This window comes from Peromyscus leucopus, chromosome 3 (genome assembly GCF_004664715.2).
Source record: "Peromyscus leucopus breed LL Stock chromosome 3, UCI_PerLeu_2.1, whole genome shotgun sequence".
NCBI classification, from domain to species: domain Eukaryota; kingdom Metazoa; phylum Chordata; class Mammalia; order Rodentia; family Cricetidae; genus Peromyscus; species Peromyscus leucopus.
The window spans coordinates 123343062-123364388 of NC_051065.1; the positions used below are offsets into that span (position 1 = coordinate 123343062).

The 21327-nt window shown below is 40.0% G+C and overlaps 1 protein-coding gene across 2 annotated transcripts in view; it reads left to right on the forward strand.

Moving 5' to 3' along the window:
* Positions 1-18437, forward strand: part of Lrrn1 (leucine rich repeat neuronal 1) — a 39587-nt gene extending 21150 nt beyond the window's left edge. For both annotated transcript variants that reach the window (XM_028867561.1, XM_037203953.1), the window contains exon 2: positions 13154-18437. In XM_028867561.1, coding sequence (XP_028723394.1) covers positions 13404-15554 — 2151 coding nt within the window. In that variant the 5' untranslated portion in view covers positions 13154-13403 and the 3' untranslated portion in view covers positions 15555-18437. The remainder of the gene's footprint in view (positions 1-13153) is intronic.
* Positions 18438-21327: the final 2890 nt, after the last annotated feature.

Below are 21327 nucleotides of genomic sequence, written 5' to 3' on the forward strand. Positions count from 1 at the left end.
GTATCTGAACAGAGCCAAACCAAGACAGAAGAAGGTTGAAGTATCTAAACCTGGTCCACATGCCAGCCCTCTGTGGCACTTTTACAAATACATATGTATCTCCAGATCCCATCTGGATGTAGTTCATCAAACCCTCATGAGGCAAAAGAATTTAGTGAAGAATTTAATGAACAGCTGGATTTGGAGAGTGATAGCCATGCTGTCTTCAGTGGTAGCTGCTGGTCACAACTGGTTATTTAAATCTAATTGAAATCAATCAAAAATAAAACAAAACATCAACATTCCATTTCTTGTTCCCACTGGACACATTTCCAGTATGTAATAGGCACTCAAGTGCTGCCATGCTGGGATATGTACAAACAGAATGTTTCTGTCATGGCAGAGAGTCGTATTGGGTGGCATTCATGGAGCAGGGCAGTCACAAGCTGGCAAGGTGGTCTTCCTGGCCCTGTGACATCATAAACAATGAACATTTTTTTTTAACTTATTAGTCAGATTTAGTCAGCACCATCATTCTGAACTTACTGGATGGAAACTGATACCAGCTTTCAGCAGAGGCTGGAAGAAAGGGGTGGACCAGAGAGTACATTTCTCCCAATCACAAGTATGGATGGATGGGGAGGAGAGGCAGATCTAAACCAAATTGAAAGATGTTTGTTTTTATTTGTTTTTTTAGGGAAAGGCTTTTAAGAGTGTCTGTAAGGGGAAAAATGATTCACTACTTCAAAGAGAGCCATACTGTCTTTTCACAAATTCACTTAGCTTCTGTCCAGAATAACTAAGAAGTGTGTAGGAGGTAGGGCAGATTTCCATCTCTGGCTTCTGTTGTTGGTTTTATGTTTTGTTTTTGCTTGGTGGATGGGTAGAGAATGAAACTTGCTGAGAACATCACTTTTCATGACAACCAGAAATGTGAAGTGTTTTGTCTATTATCCAGTCTCACCTTGCAACTAAGAATCATATAATGCATTTTAACATAGTACATGCAAAAAAAAAAAAGATATTTCCCATTGAAGTACAAAGTTGAAATCCTTAATAACTAAAATGTGAAGATTTAATTAACATTAAATGACTTGTTTATTATCTTCAAAATAATGGCACTTTTGCAAATGCATTCTGAAAGTGGATTGGTAAAGGGAGGATTGGGCTTTCAAGAGGCACTCTTGATATGTGGGAAGATGCCAAGCTTCCTTTGACCTCCCCAGAAGACAGTAGCTTATAACTGTATTTTATAGTAAAGTGGATTTAAATTCTAGGGGCTACCACATCCCCAGCTTAAGTTCAATAGAAACTAAACTGACTTTGTGTAGTACAAATTTTAAAAGGTCTTATTAATAAAAATAAACATGGAGCCAGTTATTGGGGTGAATGCTGGAAGATCAGAGAAGCAGAACAAGCCACAGATTCCTCACCTCGCCAATTCCTCAGCTGATCCTGTTTCCTCAGATTGGAAGCTTCTGAGTCCTCATCCAAATGAATCTCAGCTGACTGCTGCTAAAAGCTTAACCAACTTTAGTTCCTGGTCCTCACGCCTTCTATACATTTCTGCTTTCTGCCATCACTTCCTGGGATTAAAGGCTCTTGTTACCATGCCTGGCTATTTCCAGTGTGGCTTAGAACTCTCAGAGATCCAGAGGGATCTCTGCCTCTGGAATGCTAGGATTAAAGGTGTGTGTGCCACCATTTTCTGGCCTCTATATCTAGTGGCTGTTCTGTTCTCTGACCCCAGATAAGTTTTTTAGGGTGTACAATATTTTGGAAAACACAATATCACCACAACTTTAATCTACAATTTTAATATTCTACAACTCTCTAGGAATAGCGAGTATCCCAGGCTTCCCTGTGGTTTATTGAGATGAAGTCATCTGGGAAGAACCTGCATTGTCTTCAACAACTTTGAGACCCCACACACAAAAGAAACCAATCTGTTGTTGGGATACTTCAGGATTTACCCATTCACCTGGGTATTGGGGGAGGGGTCCTTTAGGAGGAACAAATGGCTATGGAAGTGATTTAAGATTTTTTGTTTTGTCTTGTTTCTTCATGTCAGAGTTTCTCTGTGTAACCTTGGCTGTCCTGGAACTAGCTCAAGTTCCAGCTGCCCTTGAACTCACAGAGATCCACCAGCCTCTACCTTCCTGCGGACTGGGATAAAAGTGTGCGCCACCACCATCTCCCAGTCCTCCATTGCTTTCTAACTGTATCTTCCGAACAGATCGCTTGGAACCCCATGAATCAGTCAGTTCTTGCAGTGTTCCTACCTTCCTAGAATATTGTAAGGGAAAAATAATGTGCCAAACAATTGCCAGGTAGAAAAAGAGAGAAGCTGTTCCAGATGATTTCTGGGAGACACATTAATATCCTTGTAGAAAGAGTAGACACTTGGGTTATGGCACCTGACTCAGATTTTCTATGATGGGAAATCCGAAGGAAATTATGTTGTGGAAGCCTGCTTTATCCCAGACACTGCTTAAGACATGTTCTTTCATGTCTTTAAATCTCACAAAATGCATACGAGGTATAACTACACACGAACTATAACTGTGTCCTGCGAACAGAGAAGGAAGCCAAGACCCAAGAAAGTGAAGTCATTTATTTTTTTATGCCATTGGTAATGCTGGAATATGAACCTTCTTTGTATTTTCTTGGAAAATAAAAATAAACAACTAAACTCAATTTTTCTTAAGAAGCCAGGACTAAGAGTCATACCTCAGGTCATAAGGGGCTGCCCATACAGGTCAGAATCTGAAAGAAGCTTATTTACCTGGAGTCTTGGAGCAGAGGGATCCTTCTACATCATCTGCTTTCAGCTCAGCCTCAACATCTGCTCAGAGGTGGAAGATGACCAGAGGCAGGTGACCTGAGTTCAGACCCTGAGAACAGACCAACATCTATAGATTGTCTTTTGAACTATGCATGCAGCTTGGCATATGTCTCCCAGATCGATAAATGTAATTTAATTTCTCAAAGAGAGAGAGAGAGAGAGAGAGAGAGAGAGAGAGAGAGAGAGAGAGAGGAATTCTATAAAAGGCAGTGTGGTTGGAGATTTGGAATGAAGTCCGAGTTCCTATCCAAATATATAACCTGAAAAATGAAAGGTCTGTTAAGATGTTCCTGAGCATCTCTGAAGCCTTCCTCCAACTTGGCTTCCCCAGAATTTGCAGGGAAGCAGCCTGCTTGCCTTTGATCAGTTGGAGGCCAGTCACAGTCTGAGGCTACCGCTCTATCCCCACAGCTCTTCTCAACCATGCCAAGCCACCCACTTGGATTGGATTTTTGCCAGCTGGCAATGGACTTTTGACTTCTCATTTTTCTTTTGTTTTTTTTTTTTTTTTTCTCTTTCTTATAATTTTCTTTGGCAATTCTTTAGTCCACCCAGACTAGCTCTGCCTTGTTTACCATGCCTGGCCAACACTCCTGAAAGAACTAATGTGCTGGCCATGCCCAGCTCCTCTTAGGAGCTGAATGAATTGTGACCTCCAGCTTTTATGCTTAGCGTGGAGACCAGCTGCGCCTTTGAGCTTTTCCCAGAGACGTTGGCCCAGGCTGCACCTGCAGGGTGATGAATTTGCCCTGGCCTGAAAGGAGGAGAATGGGGAGAATCAAAAGATCACTTGTGTCTATCCTCTTTGCACACGAGTGTATTTATACCCCTCAAACACACCAGAGAATTTCTGAGTCTATTAAATAATAATTATAGCATAAAAAATAAAAATGAAGGAAAGGAAAATCATATATTTCTTTGGGAACCAGAAAAATTACCACAGAAATTTAAAATGAGCTTAGGAAATGCTGAATTGAAGCATTTGGGATTTACTTTGTCTCTCTACCAATTAACTGGGTCATTTTGATCACCAAGGGAATATCTAAAGTACTATTTGCTTTTTTTAAATAGGAACTGACCCCCCCCCAAAAAAAGGTAAAAATAGGACAAAATGCTTTTTTAAAAATCCTCTAATGAAGTTTTCTCCAGAGCAAAGATTCAAACCTTAATGTTCATAATTGAAGGTTTTACCACATGCAGTGTTTACCAGGAATGCCTAGGCATTTCTATCTAACCATTGAGCAATCAACTTTTTCCTATAACTGAGCAATATCAGTGATCATGTTAGTCAATAATTCAGATGTTACGATGTAGCCACAGGCTATAAAAGGCCTCAGAGATCAGATAGGTTTTGTTCAGGCTGTGCAGCTAAAATGCATTTGGATGGATTGCACTTTCTTCAACTGCTTTCTACTGTGTTAGACCCAACAACTTTAACAATCCTGGCCCCAGAAAGCCGAGAAACTCCTAGTTTGAGAACCTTGGGATATTAAATTCCATCTCTTCATCATAATTTAGTAACAAAAAGGGAAAGGAGGACAGAGGGAGGAAGGAATGATTGCTTCTCTTGAAAACAGCTGGGAATGTAGTTTCCCAGAGCATCAGAGATTTGGGTAGATCCAATGAATCCTGAACATCCATCTGGCCTGGGAAGCTATGAGAACTTCTGTTCTCCAGCTACTTAGTTACATGACTTGTTCAAGGTCACCTTGAACGTTTGAAGTGAAGACAAAATGAATCCTTTCTCTGGCAGGTGTTTCACTATGCTGTTTGGACCACTTAGGCATGCTGTTGATGAATAATGTGGGCTCTCTGGAGAGAGTTCTGTATTGAAAAGAGCCCATGCAAGCTCCTTGAGATGGGATATGCTGTATTGTTTCCTAATACATTATGGAGACCATTAGATCACTCCCCCCTGTTCAGACTGTACATCTGTGATCACTATCACACAGGACAGGATGGACTACCTTGGATAATGTGTCAACCAGGAATATTACTTTGGGAAATGGCTAGACAAGAAATCTAAGAGTCAGAAAGGGTCAAAAACCAAATTTAAAAAATCTGAGAAATTAATTTCTAGCCTGTGCACATTAGCAGTTCAGATGCACTTCTTGCCAGATCCTCTTTCCTTTTGAAGGGAAATAAAATGGATCTTCCATAAAGTATTCACTGCCATCTCTGGCTTTGGCTCCACCTTCAGTATCTATCTACATTAGATTCAGAACTTCAGTGGGCACCCTCTGCTGACCTTGCCTCCTCACCGCTTCCTTTTATCACCATTGTCAAAAAAAAAAAAAGACTCAGATTCAATATGAGACATCAAACCTGTAAATAATAATAGCTAATATCTACTGGTGCTCTGTGCCAGGCACACCATCAAAAAAGCTTTACATCTTCTAACTCAGTTCTCACCAATCTTGCAGAATAGATTTTATGATTTCCATTTTAAAAAAAAATAAAAAGGAAACTGGGACTTAGGATGTTTCGGTAATTTGTTCAAGGTCACAGGGCTGAATTTGAAGAAACCAAGTGTTTCTCAAAGCCGTGCTTCTAATTCTAAAGTGATGTTCCTGTTTGGTTGGAAAAGCTCATAGTCCATGTTGGTGTTAACATAAGCACTCTGGTGTACAGAAGTCAGTGTGGACTTCCGGTCCAGGAGGCATCCTTCTGGAAGGTCAGTCCACAAAGCTGACTTCATGTTATCAAGTTCCTACTACCCTCCCCCCTTCACACCATGGGAATGGCTAGTAGGAGAATTTGTATTGATACATAATAATCCTTTTTTAACCCTATATGGCCAGAGGAAACACTACATTTGAACAAAATCCCACTTCTCCATTACTGAAGTTTCCCAAAAGAAAAGACAGAAGTTTACATTGCAGTAGCCCAGATTTGCAGACTTGAGAGAGCCAAAATGAGTAATATTTTCAGAGCATTTTCTAAGATTTTAAATTTTTATGTGTATGAGCATTTTGCCTGCATGTATATATGTTCACTATGTCCATGCTCAGTGACTGTAGAGGTATCTTCAGATTCCTATTGCTTTGATGAAACACCATGACCAAAAGCAAGTTGGCAAGGAAAGGATTTGTTTTGCTTATATTTCTATCACAGAGGGAATTCATGGCAGGAACTCAAACAGGGCAGGAACCTGGACATAGGAGCTGATGCAGAGGACACGGAGGGATGCTGCTTACTGCCTTACTCCTCATGGCTTGCTGAATTTGCTTTCTTATAGTACCCAGTACCACCAGCCCAGGGATGGCACAACCCACAATGGGCTGGACCCTCCTACACCAATCACCAAGAAAATGCCCGGGGACTGGAGAGATGGCTCAGTGGTTAAGAGCATTGGCTGTTCTTCCAGAGGTTCTGAGTTCAATTCCCAGCAACTACATGGTGGCTTACAAACACCTGTAATGAGATCTGGTATCCTCTTCTGTCCATACAGAGAGAGTACTGTATACATTAGAGAGAGAGAGACAGAGAGAGAGAGAGAGACAGAGAGAGAGAGAGAGACAGACAGAGAGAGAGAGAGAGAGAGAGAGAGAGAGAGAGAGAGAGAGAGAGAGAGAGAGAGAGAGAGAGAAATGTCCTACAGGCTTGCCTGCCTACAGCCCAATTATATGGAGGTGTTTTCTCAATTGAGGTCCCTCTTCTCAGATGACTTTGGCTGTGTCAAGTTGACATAAAACCAGCACCAGAGGCCAAAAGAGAGCATTGGATTCCCTGGAACTAGAGTTATAGGCCATTCTGAGCTGCCATGTTGGTGCTGGGAACCAAACCAGGATCTTCTGGAAGAGCAATAAGTTCTCTTAACTGATGAGTCATCTCTCCAGCCTGCCAGAACTTTTCTATATTGTAACCATCTGTCCATCAAAGAAAGTATTTATATAAAAGCAGATGTCTTAAGTCATTTTATCTTCATGGAGGGATCAAATTTAGTTCTCTATTTTTGTAACAAGACTGCCCAGGGGTGATAATAATTCCAAGTTGGAGATTCAAAAGATTTTTTTATGGTTGTTTTTTTCAGTGCTGGGATCAAGCTTGTATGTCCCATGTACACAAGGCAATCACTCTTCCACTAACTTACCTTCTCAGCTTGCAATTTGTACTTTCTTTGTTTGCCTACATGAGGCTTTCATTTAGTTCTGATGCAATATTTGGTTTGCAGATTTCTAGCTATTAATTCCAGTTAACACTAGTTAAAAATATAATAGAAACGGTAAATAATTGTAGGAGTACTCCTAGATGCTTTCCATGCCCCGGGGCCTTACAAGCTTTGCTTATTCTTTACCTTCCACTCCTGGGCTGAGAATGGAATGAAATAACTCAACACAATTCCAGACATTCAAGCAAGTTTTAAGAGCCCACCATGGATGGTACTGTTTCCTAGACCTTAGCTTAAATACTTTCACATAGGTTACTTCATTTACTTAAAATAATTTTCATGTAAGTAGAATATGTAACTGCCCTTAATTTTCAGTATGAACAGGGATTAAAAAAAAAACTTCAAGTAGTTTGCATCAGGCAATGCATCTACAAGATGGAAAAGTCAGAGTTTGGATAGAGATCACTTACCCCTCTTCCTCAGAGACCTCTTTCTACAGTCCCAGAGCCTTTGTTGGCGTCTTGTCTTTGCTTACAGCAACAGGGATATATGTAATCATGACTGTGGCAAATATGTATTTCTTTTCGCCCAACTCCATATGAATTTAATGCATACACTCAGATTAAGTCTCATCAAATATGACCATTTTGTTTAACATCAAAACTAAAACAAATAAATGGGGAAGGTGAGAGTTGGGGTCATTTCTATCAGGGTGATAGCCATGTATTCTATTTCCCTTGGAATTTTCTATTCAGAGCAGAGTGTCCCAAGCATATCTCACTGTGAGAAAAGAGCATCAAATGTAATTGTCTAATTGTTTTAAGGCCTTTCTTGAAATGTGTCACTTGCCAATTCTGAGCCTTTAAGCCTACAGTTTGTTCTTTGAGTGATTGTTTCTTAAAACTGCCAGATTTTGTTTATGGAACATTATTCTCATAATTAACAGAACATTTTCTTCTCACATTTGACAGATATAACCAGCCAGTCCCAGAATAAAGCCGTTTTATTTTTTGTTAAACTAATCTATACCAGCCATTTTTATTTTTACAAAATTGAAGATAGTTAATGTATCTGTGTGATAAAAGTTAGTATAGATGTAATTCTAAACAGTATTATTAAATAAGAAACACAGAACCAAGTAAAGAATTAAAAGAGGTCAGAGCACTAGTGAATAGCCTTTAGCTTACCAGTCGCTGCCATCCTTCCCCTGAGAGATCTTCTCCTGTGTGACCCATCTTTGTATTGCTTTTCTGTTCTGCCTTCTCATTGGTTCTAGGTTCTAAACCCAACCACGTGACTTCCTTGTCACTGCCTGTCTATTCAGACCTCCAGGTCTCTATGGCTGGTACTGGGATTAAAGGCGTGTGTCTCCATGCTGGCTGTGTCCTTGAGCACACAGAGACTTTGCCTGCCATGTGATCGGATTAAGGGTATGTGCTGCCACTGCCAGACTTCTGCTAAATGGCTTGCTATTAGCTCTAACCCCCAGGCAACTTTATTTATTAACATAAATAAAATCACATTTCAGCACAAATAAAATATCACCATAAGTTAGCCCAAATTATAATGTACATACTTTCATTTTTATAGCATTAAATTTACTTTCCCCCTTTTCCAAGTCCAGTTGTATTAAGTATACTCAGACTCAAGCCAGTTCATCGTTCACAATGGAAACTGTACCACTTACACACTCATTCCTTTACCTGGTTCTCAGCAGTTATCTTTCTACTTTCTAGTTCTATGATTTTAACAAGACTAGATACTTCTTAAGAATGGAATCATACAGTATGTGGCTGTTTGTGACTGGTTTGCCTCATAATGTCTCCAGTCACCATCTGTCTGTATTATACCGTATGGCTGGCTTTATGGTGAGTGTTCTAGTTGGCTTTCTGTTTCTATGATAAAGACCATGACCAAAAGCAGTTCAGGAGGAAAGGGCATATTTGGCTTACATATCCTGATCACATTCCATTCTTTTTTTTTTTTTTTCTTGATCCAGCTGGGATCTCCTGCTCCCCTAAGCTCTCTTTCCCCCCGACCCTTGCCCTTCATTTTACCACCGTCCCCACACCCCACCCCTCACCCCTTACATCCATTTTGCTCCTGTAGATCTCATCCATTTCTCGGTCATTGGGCGATCCCTGTGTCTTTCTTAGGGTCCTCTTTACTAGGAGGAAACAACCTAGATGCCCTTCAACTAAAGAATGGATAAATAAAATGTGGTACATATACACAATGGAGTACTACTCAGCAGAGAAAAACAATGACAGCATGAGGTCTGCAGGCAAGTGGATGGATCTAGAAAAAATCATCCTGAGTGAGGTAACCCAGACTCAGGAAGACAAACGTGGTATGTACTCACTCATAGGTGGATACTAGATGTAAAACAAAGGATGACTAGACTGCTGCTCACATTCCATTCTTAAGAGAAGCCAAGGCAGCAACTCAGGCAGGTCAGGACCTTGGAGGCAGGTACTGAAGCACAGACCTTGGGCGAGCATTGCAGACTCGTGTTCAGCAATCTTTCTTATGTTCTCAGGACCACCAATCCAGGGTGATATCACTCACAGTGGGCCCTTCCATATCAACTATTAATGAAGAAAATACCTCCACGGAGTTGCCCACAGCCGAATCTGATGGAGACGTCTTCTCAGTTATGGGTTCTTCTTCCCAAATTACTCAATTTTGTGTCAAGTTAATAACAACAAGCAAAAGATGATCAGTAACCTATTACATGTATATTCATCCACCATCCTTAGGAGAATGATTCAGAGGATACCAGCGCCCCACATACCAAAATATATGCATAAAATGTTTAATAAAAAGGATGGCATATTTGCCTGTAATTTTTGTACATACCTTCCTGTGAGGAGTACTTTAAATCATCTCTAGATTACTTATAATACCCAGTTTGGTTTAAATTCTATGTAAATAATAGGTAATTTTATGTAATAACATCAAGCTTCTGTACTTCAATACAGACACATTTTTTTTTCCCTGAATACTTTCCACCCAAGGTTGGTTGAGTCAGTGATGTGGAACCCATAGATACTGAAAGCCAATTGTACTCTTGAGAATTTCACATTGTGTTTATCCTTTGTTGAGAACCTCCTACATTGTTTTCTACAATGACCATTCTATTATACATCCTCACCGATGCATAAGGCTTTCAATTTCTCTACATTTACCACCGCTTCTTATTTTCTGCTTTGTGACAGAGATTATCCTAATGATGATAATGAGTTATCTCATATCATATCAAAATGTATAACATATACTCTCAAATATAATCCATATGTATCTTATGATCAGTGATGTTAAGGTGTTTTTTTTTTCCCCATTGCTTGTTGGTCCTTTGGATATTTTCTTTGAAGAACATTGCTTTAGTTAGGTTATGTTTTTGTTTTGTTTTGTTTCATTGTTACTGCTGTTGTTCAGTTGTTGGACTTACTAGTCCTGATTTTTAATCCTCTTCCCAATAGATGGCTTCAGAATGTGTTCTCCCATTCTTTAGGCTGCCTTTGTATTTTGTTGATTTCTTTCATGCACAGAAGGCTGTACGTGTGAAATCATCCTACTTGTCTATTTTTGCTTTTGTACCAGACCTTTTGGTGTCAAGTCCAAGGAATAACTGTGAAACCCAAAACTGAAACTTACCCTCTTTCCTTTTTCTTGGAATTCTATTATTTTGTGTGCTACACTTAGGCCTTCCTTATAATTTGAGTTATTTTTTGTCGACAATATCAGCTAAGGTCACGGGCTAATTCTTCCCATGTGGCTGTCCAGTTCTGCCAGTGTTATCTGTGCCTTTCCAGCTGTGTAGACCTTGTTAGAAATGATTTCTGAGTTCAGTGTTCCACTGGAACCTATGTCTTACATTCATCCTTTGTATTCTAGAAGTTTCATTGTCTGCTTCCAAAAGAGCCACATTCAGGGCTGGGAGACATATTTGATATGAAATCTGACCTTCTGTTTTCTGAGGTTCATGGTTGGTCATTTGGTTAAGGCAATGTATATGCAAAGACAAATTTGAGCTCTTGAATATAATTATCTCATCCTGTAGTTTAAGATAAATGATATATTTCTCATAACACCAGGGAGACTATAGACCAACTAAAGTTATCCTTTCAATAGTAATACACTGTTAGTGGAGTTTCTCAAGCACATTTAATGCATACTTTGCTTCCTAATATGTTTCTTTAAATTCAATAGAAACATAAAGTTTGCTCTAATACCATCCCAGAGTTCCGAAAGGTAGGTTTATACCCTTGGCTTTCTATTATGAATTAAGATTTAGGAATAAACTCTGGCAGAATTTTTTTAAGTTTGTAATTCCCTTGAAATTATTTTGAACTTGATCTAAACAGAAACAAACATAGGATAAACTGGTGAAGTTAACTATTTGCAAAATATTATTCTCTGCATGTTTGCCTGTTTTAGAATTTACTGATAAACATCAAAATCAGGTAGTTTGATACTATTGAACATTTTTCAAACACATAACAAATGGCAAAGTAACCAGATTCAGTGGTGAGGGCAGAAACAATACCAAATGTTTTTTCCCACAGACCAGCAAACTTCTAGCATCAAAGCCACACAAATTCATTTCACCTCAGACTTGTCACAATCTGAATGGTATGATTTTATTTTGTGAGACTAGTAACAAGAGTTGCATACTTAATAAAACAACAAAAAAGTTTTAGGGCTTTTAAAAGTTTCTACTAAAATATGACTCAACTGTTTGTACTGGCTGTATTATTATGGCTTTTGATCAGCAGCAAGCATATGATTTACAAAGTAAAAAGATAACACAAAGTGCTGACCTGAAGTGGGAGCTTGCTATGTTCTGAACATTGGAGTTATGTACACTGTTCTTAATGAATGTTTCTAGAAAATACCAGTCACTGAAGTTCTTCAAAGATGAAGTGCATTATGACAGAAAAATATAAGGAAATATATAATTATACTTAAGTGTAATTATCAAGTGGCCAGTCTGTTCTTAGGAAAGCAAGATTAATGCCAGTTAGCTGTATAATGGCTTTTTATACCTGGTTGGAATTCAGAATACTAGAACCGGTAACTATTATATAAGTTGGCAAGACATGCATGTTACCCTTTTTTCTATCTGGTATCTTGTTAAAACCAATACTTAAGTCAATAGCATCAGCTATGTGCCTTCTGAGAACTACTATTTGAGCTAAGACCACAATATGTAGAAACACAGTAACATAAACAGAGATGGCAAATACAACTTTTATGAGCATCTAATATGTGCCAAACACTGCACAGAGTTTTATATAGATTCCTGTGTTTTGTTTTTTAACGTAGAGTCAATTCTTCAATAATACTTTATGAGCAACCCTAGTTTCTAACTTGAAGAAGTTGAGAGATGATACACCAGATCCATGGTCTGTGGCTGTTAAGTAGCCAGTAATATTCAAAGGAATGTAATGAAAACATAGATGTTAATTATAGACACATTTTCTTTTTTGGTGCTAGGATTGAAATTAGAGTCTTGTTCATATAGACCAGTGTTCTACCACACACCTCTGTTTCTTGCCTGAGACATATTTTCACATGTAGGTATTGAATATATTTGTGTTTTTAATGAAGATTTTTGGTGAGGCAGAGTAGTCATTACTTTATTCAGCAGTGATCATATGACTATTAGAATATAGGAAGAGTTGCCATTTTCCTCCCATACTTTTATGAAATTGACCTCTTGCATAAAAGCAATTGATCTTGAAACACTCTGGCTGAAAATATCTACAGAATGTAGCATTTGGAAAAGAAAGAATCCTTGAAAACAAATGTGGTATTAATGTAAATACCATAGATAATTTAGGATGTGCTGAGTCTTTCATGAACTACTATCCATGTTTGACTTTTACTAAGACTGACCATTCAACTTTTTAGAAGCATAAATGTGCAGTTTCTAAAGTAAATTTTGTTTTTGAATGAATGTCATCTTTAGGATTTTCTAAAGTATGCCTGTGTATTTAATGATGGACTATGTGCAGTTCTAATTATAAAGCTAAAGGAATTCTAAGTAGTATCAGTGTAGTAAGTGGGCGATAAAAAGAGTATCCTAAGTCTACTTAGATACTCCTAATGCATTTTAAACACATTTTTTTTCAGCTATATGAGTGACTATGCCCATGTAGTAAACAAAAGAGTCTACTGAATAAGCATAATGTCTTTCCTGATTTAATTTTCAGACACGTCTCCAGACTTGGCCGAAGTAGCTCCAACACGGACCTGTGCACATGCCTGGAATTGAGTGACATGGTTAAAGGATTTCAGATTGCTTCGTGCCTCTTGGGAAGTTCCGAAAACCATCCTTTCCAACTCTGGAATTCTGTTCAACTGAGACTCGCTTGAATGTTTACACTATCTGCTTGCTGTTCTACTCGCCACTAAACAGTGTTCAGATCCTGATCAGGAACTGAGTGTGTTCCTCAAGCCACCATGGCCAGATTGAGCATTGGGATAGCAGTTTGCCGAATGGTGCTGGGCTTGCTGATGACTTCATTAACTGAGTCTTCCATACTGAATAGTGAGTGTCCCCAGCTTTGCGTGTGTGAAATTCGCCCTTGGTTTACCCCACAGTCCACATACAGAGAAGCCACCACTGTTGATTGTAATGACCTCCGTCTAACAAGGATCCCTGACAACCTTTCTAGTGACACACAAGTGCTTCTCCTACAGAGCAATAACATCGCCAAAACCGTAGATGAGCTTCAGCAGCTCTTCAACCTGACTGAGCTTGATTTCTCCCAGAACAACTTTACAAACATCAAAGAGGTAGGACTGGCCAACTTGACCCAGCTCACGACCCTGCATCTAGAGGAAAATCAGATCTCGGAGATGACAGATTACTGTCTGCAAGACCTCAGCAACCTTCAAGAACTCTACATCAACCATAACCAGATCAGTACCATCTCAGCTAATGCTTTTTCTGGCTTAAAAAATCTCTTAAGGCTGCACCTGAATTCCAATAAATTGAAAGTGATTGACAGCCGTTGGTTTGATTCTACACCCAACCTGGAAATTCTCATGATTGGGGAAAACCCTGTGATTGGAATCCTGGACATGAACTTCAGACCTCTCTCCAACTTGAGAAGCCTAGTTTTGGCAGGAATGTACCTCACTGATGTTCCTGGAAATGCCTTGGTAGGCTTAGACAGCCTCGAGAGCCTGTCTTTTTATGACAACAAACTGATCAAAGTCCCTCAACTTGCTCTGCAGAAAGTTCCAAATTTGAAATTCTTAGACCTCAATAAAAATCCCATTCACAAAATCCAAGAAGGGGACTTTAAAAATATGCTTCGGTTGAAAGAACTGGGAATCAACAACATGGGAGAGCTGGTTTCGGTGGACCGCTACGCCCTGGACAACTTGCCTGAACTGACAAAGCTTGAAGCCACCAACAACCCCAAACTGTCATACATCCATCGTTTGGCTTTCCGAAGCGTCCCGGCTCTAGAAAGCCTGATGTTGAACAACAACGCCCTGAATGCCGTTTACCAAAAGACCGTAGAGTCTCTTCCCAATCTACGCGAGATCAGCATCCACAGCAATCCCTTGCGGTGTGACTGTGTCATCCACTGGATTAACTCCAACAAAACCAACATCCGCTTCATGGAGCCCCTCTCCATGTTCTGTGCCATGCCGCCTGAATACAGAGGGCAGCAGGTGAAAGAGGTGTTAATCCAGGACTCCAGTGAACAGTGCCTCCCAATGATATCACACGACACATTCCCAAATCATTTAAACATGGACATCGGCACCACAGTTTTCCTAGACTGTCGGGCCATGGCTGAGCCGGAGCCAGAAATTTACTGGGTCACTCCCATTGGAAATAAGATAACCGTGGAAACCCTTTCAGATAAATACAAGCTGAGTAATGAGGGCACCTTGGAAATAGCAAATATACAGATTGAAGACTCGGGAAGGTACACATGTGTTGCCCAGAATGTCCAAGGAGCTGATACTCGAGTGGCAGCCATCAAGGTTAATGGAACCCTTCTAGATGGTGCCCAGGTGCTGAAAATATATGTCAAACAGACAGAGTCTCATTCGATTTTAGTGTCCTGGAAAGTTAATTCCAACGTCATGACATCAAACTTAAAGTGGTCATCTGCCACTATGAAGATTGACAACCCCCACATCACATACACAGCCAGGGTTCCAGTGGATGTCCATGAGTATAACCTAACACATCTTCAGCCTTCTACAGATTACGAAGTGTGTCTCACGGTGTCCAACATCCACCAGCAGACTCAAAAGTCGTGTGTCAATGTCACAACCAAAAATGCTGCCTTCACCCTGGACATCTCCGACCACGAAACCAGCACAGCCCTTGCTGCGGTGATGGGGTCGATGTTTGCTGTCATCAGTCTTGCGTCCATTGCTGTGTACATTGCCAAAAGGTTTAAGAGGAAAAATTACCACCATTCGCTAAAAAAGTATATGCAAAAAACCTCTTCCATCCCACTGAACGAGCTGTACCCCCCACTCATTAACCTCTGGGAAGGAGACAACGAGAAGGATAAGGATGGCTCAGCAGACACCAAGCCAACCCAGGTCGACACATCCAGAAGCTATTACATGTGGTAACTCAGTGGGTATTTTGCTTCTGGTAGTAAGGAGCACAACGACATTTTTGCTTTATTCTGCAAAAATAACAAGGTGAAGAAGACTTTTGTACTTTTGACTTTGCTAGTTTGTGGCAGAGTGGAGAGGATGGGTGGATATTTCAAAGTTTTTTAGTATAGCGTATCGCAAGGGTTTCACACGGCTGGTAGTGGCTCTCAGCTGCCAGTTTGTGTTTGGTTTTTATCCTTATCATTATTATGATTATTATATTATTATATTATTATTATTTTATTTTAGTTGATGTGCTAAACTCAATAATGCTGTCTTAACTACAATGCTCAATAAAATGATTACTGACAGGTGGGGGTTCCTCTGTGCTTGACCCCTTCTTCTGAAGCCATCACTACAAAGAACCGTGTCCTCTCAAAAGCTAACATATGGTTTGGAAGCAGCATTAAATCCTTCGTAGCAATCTGGTCTACAGACTTTGAACTCAAGCTAAGACGAAACTTGCTACTTTGTTGAATGATGTTAGTTGGCTGTACTGTAATGTTGTATCAACTGAACTGAATGTTTGCCTTTCAGCAACCTCTTTTTCTTTCCTTCCTCTTTCTTTTGTAATAGTTGAAGAGGCTTAGAACAAGCTAACAGGCAATAGAAATATGTATATCAGATTTTCTAATGTAATGAACTACATGTTAATTGTTACTATATTCTTTTTATCTTTAGTAGACACTTTTAAAAAAAGAAAAGATAATTTTGTTGTGTTTAACTCACCAACTTGGTGTATAATGAAGACAGAAGTACAATAAATTAGTTTGTTCTGATTTTTTAGAACACTTGCAATAACGTATCATTTATAGTTCTTGCTAGTTGCAGAGGCACTATCTTTCACACCAATGCAGTGGACAACCAAAGTATGTATGTGCATGCTGTCTTTTATAGTCAGGCCCTAAAATCTTTTGAGTTCTTTTTGTAAAGAAAGAAGTATCCATTTTAACTAAGACACCTGGGCCATTGAGATGGCTGGGTAAGTAGATGCCTGCTACCAAGCCTGAACTGAATTCCATCCCCAGGCCCCACATGGTGGAAGGGAAGAACTGACTCTAAGCTGTCCTTTCACCTCAATACATGCAACGTGGCATGCACAGACACACACGTGTACCCACACTCATATGTACGTAAAATAAACAAATGCATTGGAAGGAACAAATTAATGGATACATTTTAATGAGAAGGATTTACATATTTTCAATACCACTGAATAAAACCTGATGGAGGAGGTGTTCATATAAAGAAAAAAATGCATACTCTACTATAACCCAAGCATAGTTACACATTGGATGCATCATTCTCTTTCTTTCATTTATTTTACAGTATGCACATTCCTCATCAAGGTCCAAAAAACAGAGCTAAAGAATGTTTCAAAACTTACTATAGTATCCCTTTTAACAGCTATCTATGTGCTTATAGGGTGTATACTGTCATGGAGATGTCTGCTGAAATAGACAACTGACAGAAGGCAGAGTGATTTCTCAAGGCTGGCATTTGTCATCCAAATAATTACACATAGTCTATCTCAATTAACTATTTCAATATTACACAGGGACTATGTCTGTGAAGTTCAGGACGGGAGGAGGTAGTTTGACAGAGTTCTGTAAACATTAGAGGGAGCAGACTGAGAAGTACAGGTAGACGGCAAAAGGCCCATCTGAAAATCCTCATTGAAAAGGGAGAGAGAGAGAGAGAGAGAGAGAGAGAGAGAGAGAGAGAGAGAGAGAGAGAGAAAAGCTGTTCCAGATGGCAGCAGCCACTGTGGGATGATGGGATTGTATAAAGGGACTACGAGGAAACAGGTGCCAACTGAGAAGAAAGCAGGATAAGGGAACAGACAGAAAGTCCAGATAAGGCAGTTAGGGTGAGAACTTTCATTGTCAAATGCTTTGCTTTGTGAATGACCCTTCAGGAGACCAACCTTTCCATCTCCAGTCCAAAGGGGAGTGGAGAGAGAATTCCAGATTCTGCAAGCAAACTGCAACTGAAATGTAGCCAGTACCAGAATGAGAAGCATCGCTCAGAGACTTCATTTGCTGATGAGAAAAGCACAGGGCACGGCAAGGGTGTGTGATTCTCAGGCAGTCTCCTCTGCCCTCCATCAATTCTCTAGGCCCAGTGGTCTTCTTATGGCTCTTGTCTTGTGTGCCCCTGCTTCAAACATGCAGGGTATCCTCAAATTCCCATCAACCTGGATTAAGGTTTAGAAGAAATGCAAGCCAGAGGAATAGCAAAGTATCTTGCATTGTTTTACTGCCAAGTATACATGGGGCAGAATAAAAGGTGCTCCCTCTGCAGCCATGGGCATTCTTGTCTTCAAACATCTGCTAAGAAGCAGATCACCTACCTATAAATTTGGAAGCCACAAGGCAGGTCAGCACCAAAGCAGAAGGCCTAGGGCTGCCTGTTATTACAAGAAGGCATCATTTACCCATAAAGCCATGCTTTGAGCTGGCACAGAACACGGGCTCAAAAAGACGGCTCAGCCAGTCCTTCATTCTGAACACAGAACAGGCACAAGGGAACCCAAATGTTCATTTGAAGAATATCATTTCCCAGATCAGTTTAGGGTAATTATTTCTTGTACTGAAAAAATTACTGAAACTTATTTTACCCCATCCATGTTACTGGGTTGGATTTTTCTTGATAGAAAGCAAGATGGCAGGGTTCTCTTTTCTTAGTCAAATACTTACTCATCTCTACCTCGTTTGTTAAGTTAGGCAGCCAGTGAAATTAGACATTAAGCTAGATCCTCATGGAAAGGGAAGGTCCTCCTGGCTTTACCCATGAAGTGGCTGCTGCTGTAGGTCCTACTCTAGTCTCACGTTTTCCCTTTTGCTTCCTGTTGTCCTCTGACCTGATTCTATGGGGTTATTTTTGGAGCAGTATCTTAAAATGAATATTCCCTAATTTGCTCATTTAATTAATGACAAAGCAAACTGGAGCCATGAATATAGAAAGAGACATTGTGTTTGACATCACTGTTTCTAATTTGTCTTTGCATAGCACAAAGGAATCGTTGACCAATCATTGGCAAACAAGACTCAAGTCCATTTTTCTCACAGTTGGTTTCTGAAGACATCACCATTTTGGTGTTTGCTTTCTATCTTAACATCATTTTCCCAAGCATTTTCCTTTCTTCCTTACTGTTCTCACCACTGGGGAATAAAGCCCTTTGTGTTTCTGACACTCCTGGGAGAACCACACTTTCTGCCTTTTTGTTCACTGAGAAGGGAACTTAACTTCTGATATAGTCAGGGTACAACTGAAAAATGCTTTCTTGCCTCATTTCTATCTCAACCTGTTTGCAAATTGACCTTTTCAAAATTCAAAAGGGATTAGCTGGGAGAAAAGTCTCTCTGTCTCTCTCTGTCTCTCTGTCTCTGTCTGTGTGTGTGTGTGTGTGTGTGTGTGTGTGTTTGCAAGTATGTGCATGTGTGCATGCACACTCACTCATATGTGCACTGCTGCCTGTGATGGCCAGAAGGGGACATGTGATTCCTCAGAGCTGATATTAAACGTGGTTATTTATCCCACCCCCATGGGGATAATGGGAATTGAAAGTCGTCTGCAAGATCAGTGCAACTTGTCAGTGCTGAGCCGTCTCTCCAACACCCCCAGAAGGTTCTTCTGTATGCAAGTTTTAGTATCACCATTCAGAGATCTCAAATGATCTTTAACCTCGAAACTGTAGATAGTTTGAAAACTTTAATGTGTGCATGTGATTCCCTTACAACTGGCAAGTGTCTCCAACACACACACACACACACACACACACACACACACACACACACACACACACACAAACACCAGCTCCTCTTTGTACTGGAAGTCAAGGTGTTAAGAAATAAGGAGATGGAAGGGGAACTAATGATGATTTTTATCCTTGTGGTTTCAGCACAGCTTCGCCGATCTAAGTGAGTCTCTGGTCTCATAGAACTTCTCAGACTTGGCATTATTCATATAAAGTATACCGCAAGTGTCAGTGTATCTCAGGGACCTTACTGAACCATGGATTCTGAGAACAGCCTCCTGAAAACAACCAGGTAAATTGCACATTATTCTTTCCAATTTACAGTCTGTGGCAAGACTTCTCTAGGTAGGCATCAGATAGACAGAAGCTGACCATGTCAGGGCTCATTTGCAGTTTTCTCTCTCTGATCAGCACCCTTCTAGGGTGGGAAGAAGAGCATCTATTGACTGGCAGATTAAATGTGGGGAAAGACAGAGTGAGTGCACAAGAGGAAGTGATCTGATTACACTGATAGAGTTCCATTCTAGGCCCTGACAGAATGATCAAACTCCTTATAAGCTGACATCTTAAAAGGTGGCATTTGAATGCATGAGTGCATATTAGTACATCTCACTAATAGACACAAAGACATAATGAGCTCAGGGAAACTAAAGACCCTGCCATGGTGGACAGGATGTATAATTTATAGCAACAACTTAGGAAAGAAAACAGAATGATTTGTTTTCTATTTGGCCATCTGCAAGGCACAACACTAGATCATTTACTTAAATTCCATATCCCCTAACATAAGCATTGTGAATGCACCTCAGAGACTGGAACAACTACTCTGAAACTAAAGAGCTTGTAAGGAACAGAACTGGAAACTTAAACTGCATGACTAAAGTATGTAGTTTTTAACTACACAATGGTCTATGTGTTAATTCAAGCATTTGTGGTACTTGAAGCAGGAACAGTGGCCCTGAAGACAGCAAGACACCAGGGAGGCAGGTCTAGGGCCCAATTTAGGAACCCAACCTGAGATGGAGACTTGACCTTCCAAATCCTTTTATGCTACATCTTCAGCAAACCTGGGATCAGAACTACAGGTTCATTGTCCCTTATCTGAAATGATTAGCACCAGATCACTAGAAGTTGTTCGAGTTTCAGTTCTTTATTTTTCATAGTGATGATTTGCATAGACTTCTGGATGATCATCCATAGCCCAAAATGCACCAGTTAAAAGAGTTTTAGAATTCTTTTAGTACTCAAAGCACTTTCTAACTTTGACAGAAAATGCTCAGTTTTGTTCTGCATTTTGGATGAGTAGGATCAATGTGGAATTTTTAAACGTTGTATATGCACTGAACACCTGAAGAATCTTTCAAGTACATGAGAGCATGTACACTGGTTTATGCAACTACGGTGCCATTTTATAGGACAGGCAAATACCTACAGAGTTTGGTATCTTCTGAGTCCTAGAAAAAATTCCCTGAGGACACCAGGGATGACTGTAAGTCAAAGCAAGCCAATGTGAAAAGATCAAGGGACACACAAAGATTTGCGACACTAACTCCATAAAAATTGGGAGAAAGTGAACCTGTAGGGTTGGAAGGAAGTAATGAAAAGAAGAGCAAAATGAGTGGGCAATGAAAGAAAAGTAAATTCCAGAGTGATCACCTGACCTTTGGTGTCACGTAGAATCTTCCAATAGTCATTAAAAAATACTCATAACTACTTTTCATATGGAGAAGCCACTCAGCTCAACCTTCATAAGTAATAAAACCAAAATTCCCACCTTGGCTGTGAGCATCAAGGGTCCACAGCTGCCTACTTTCTAGCTAAAAGGCACCAGAGTCTGAGGGCAGGCATCTCATTTGCATAACTGATTTAGTTTGTAAAGTGGAAAGTGAGTTCAAGATCTTGAAAAGGATCTCTCACAAAAGCTTCCTGAATGTGGTATTTCACATCATAGGGGAAAAAAAGGAAAGGTGAGATGACTCCCTGGAT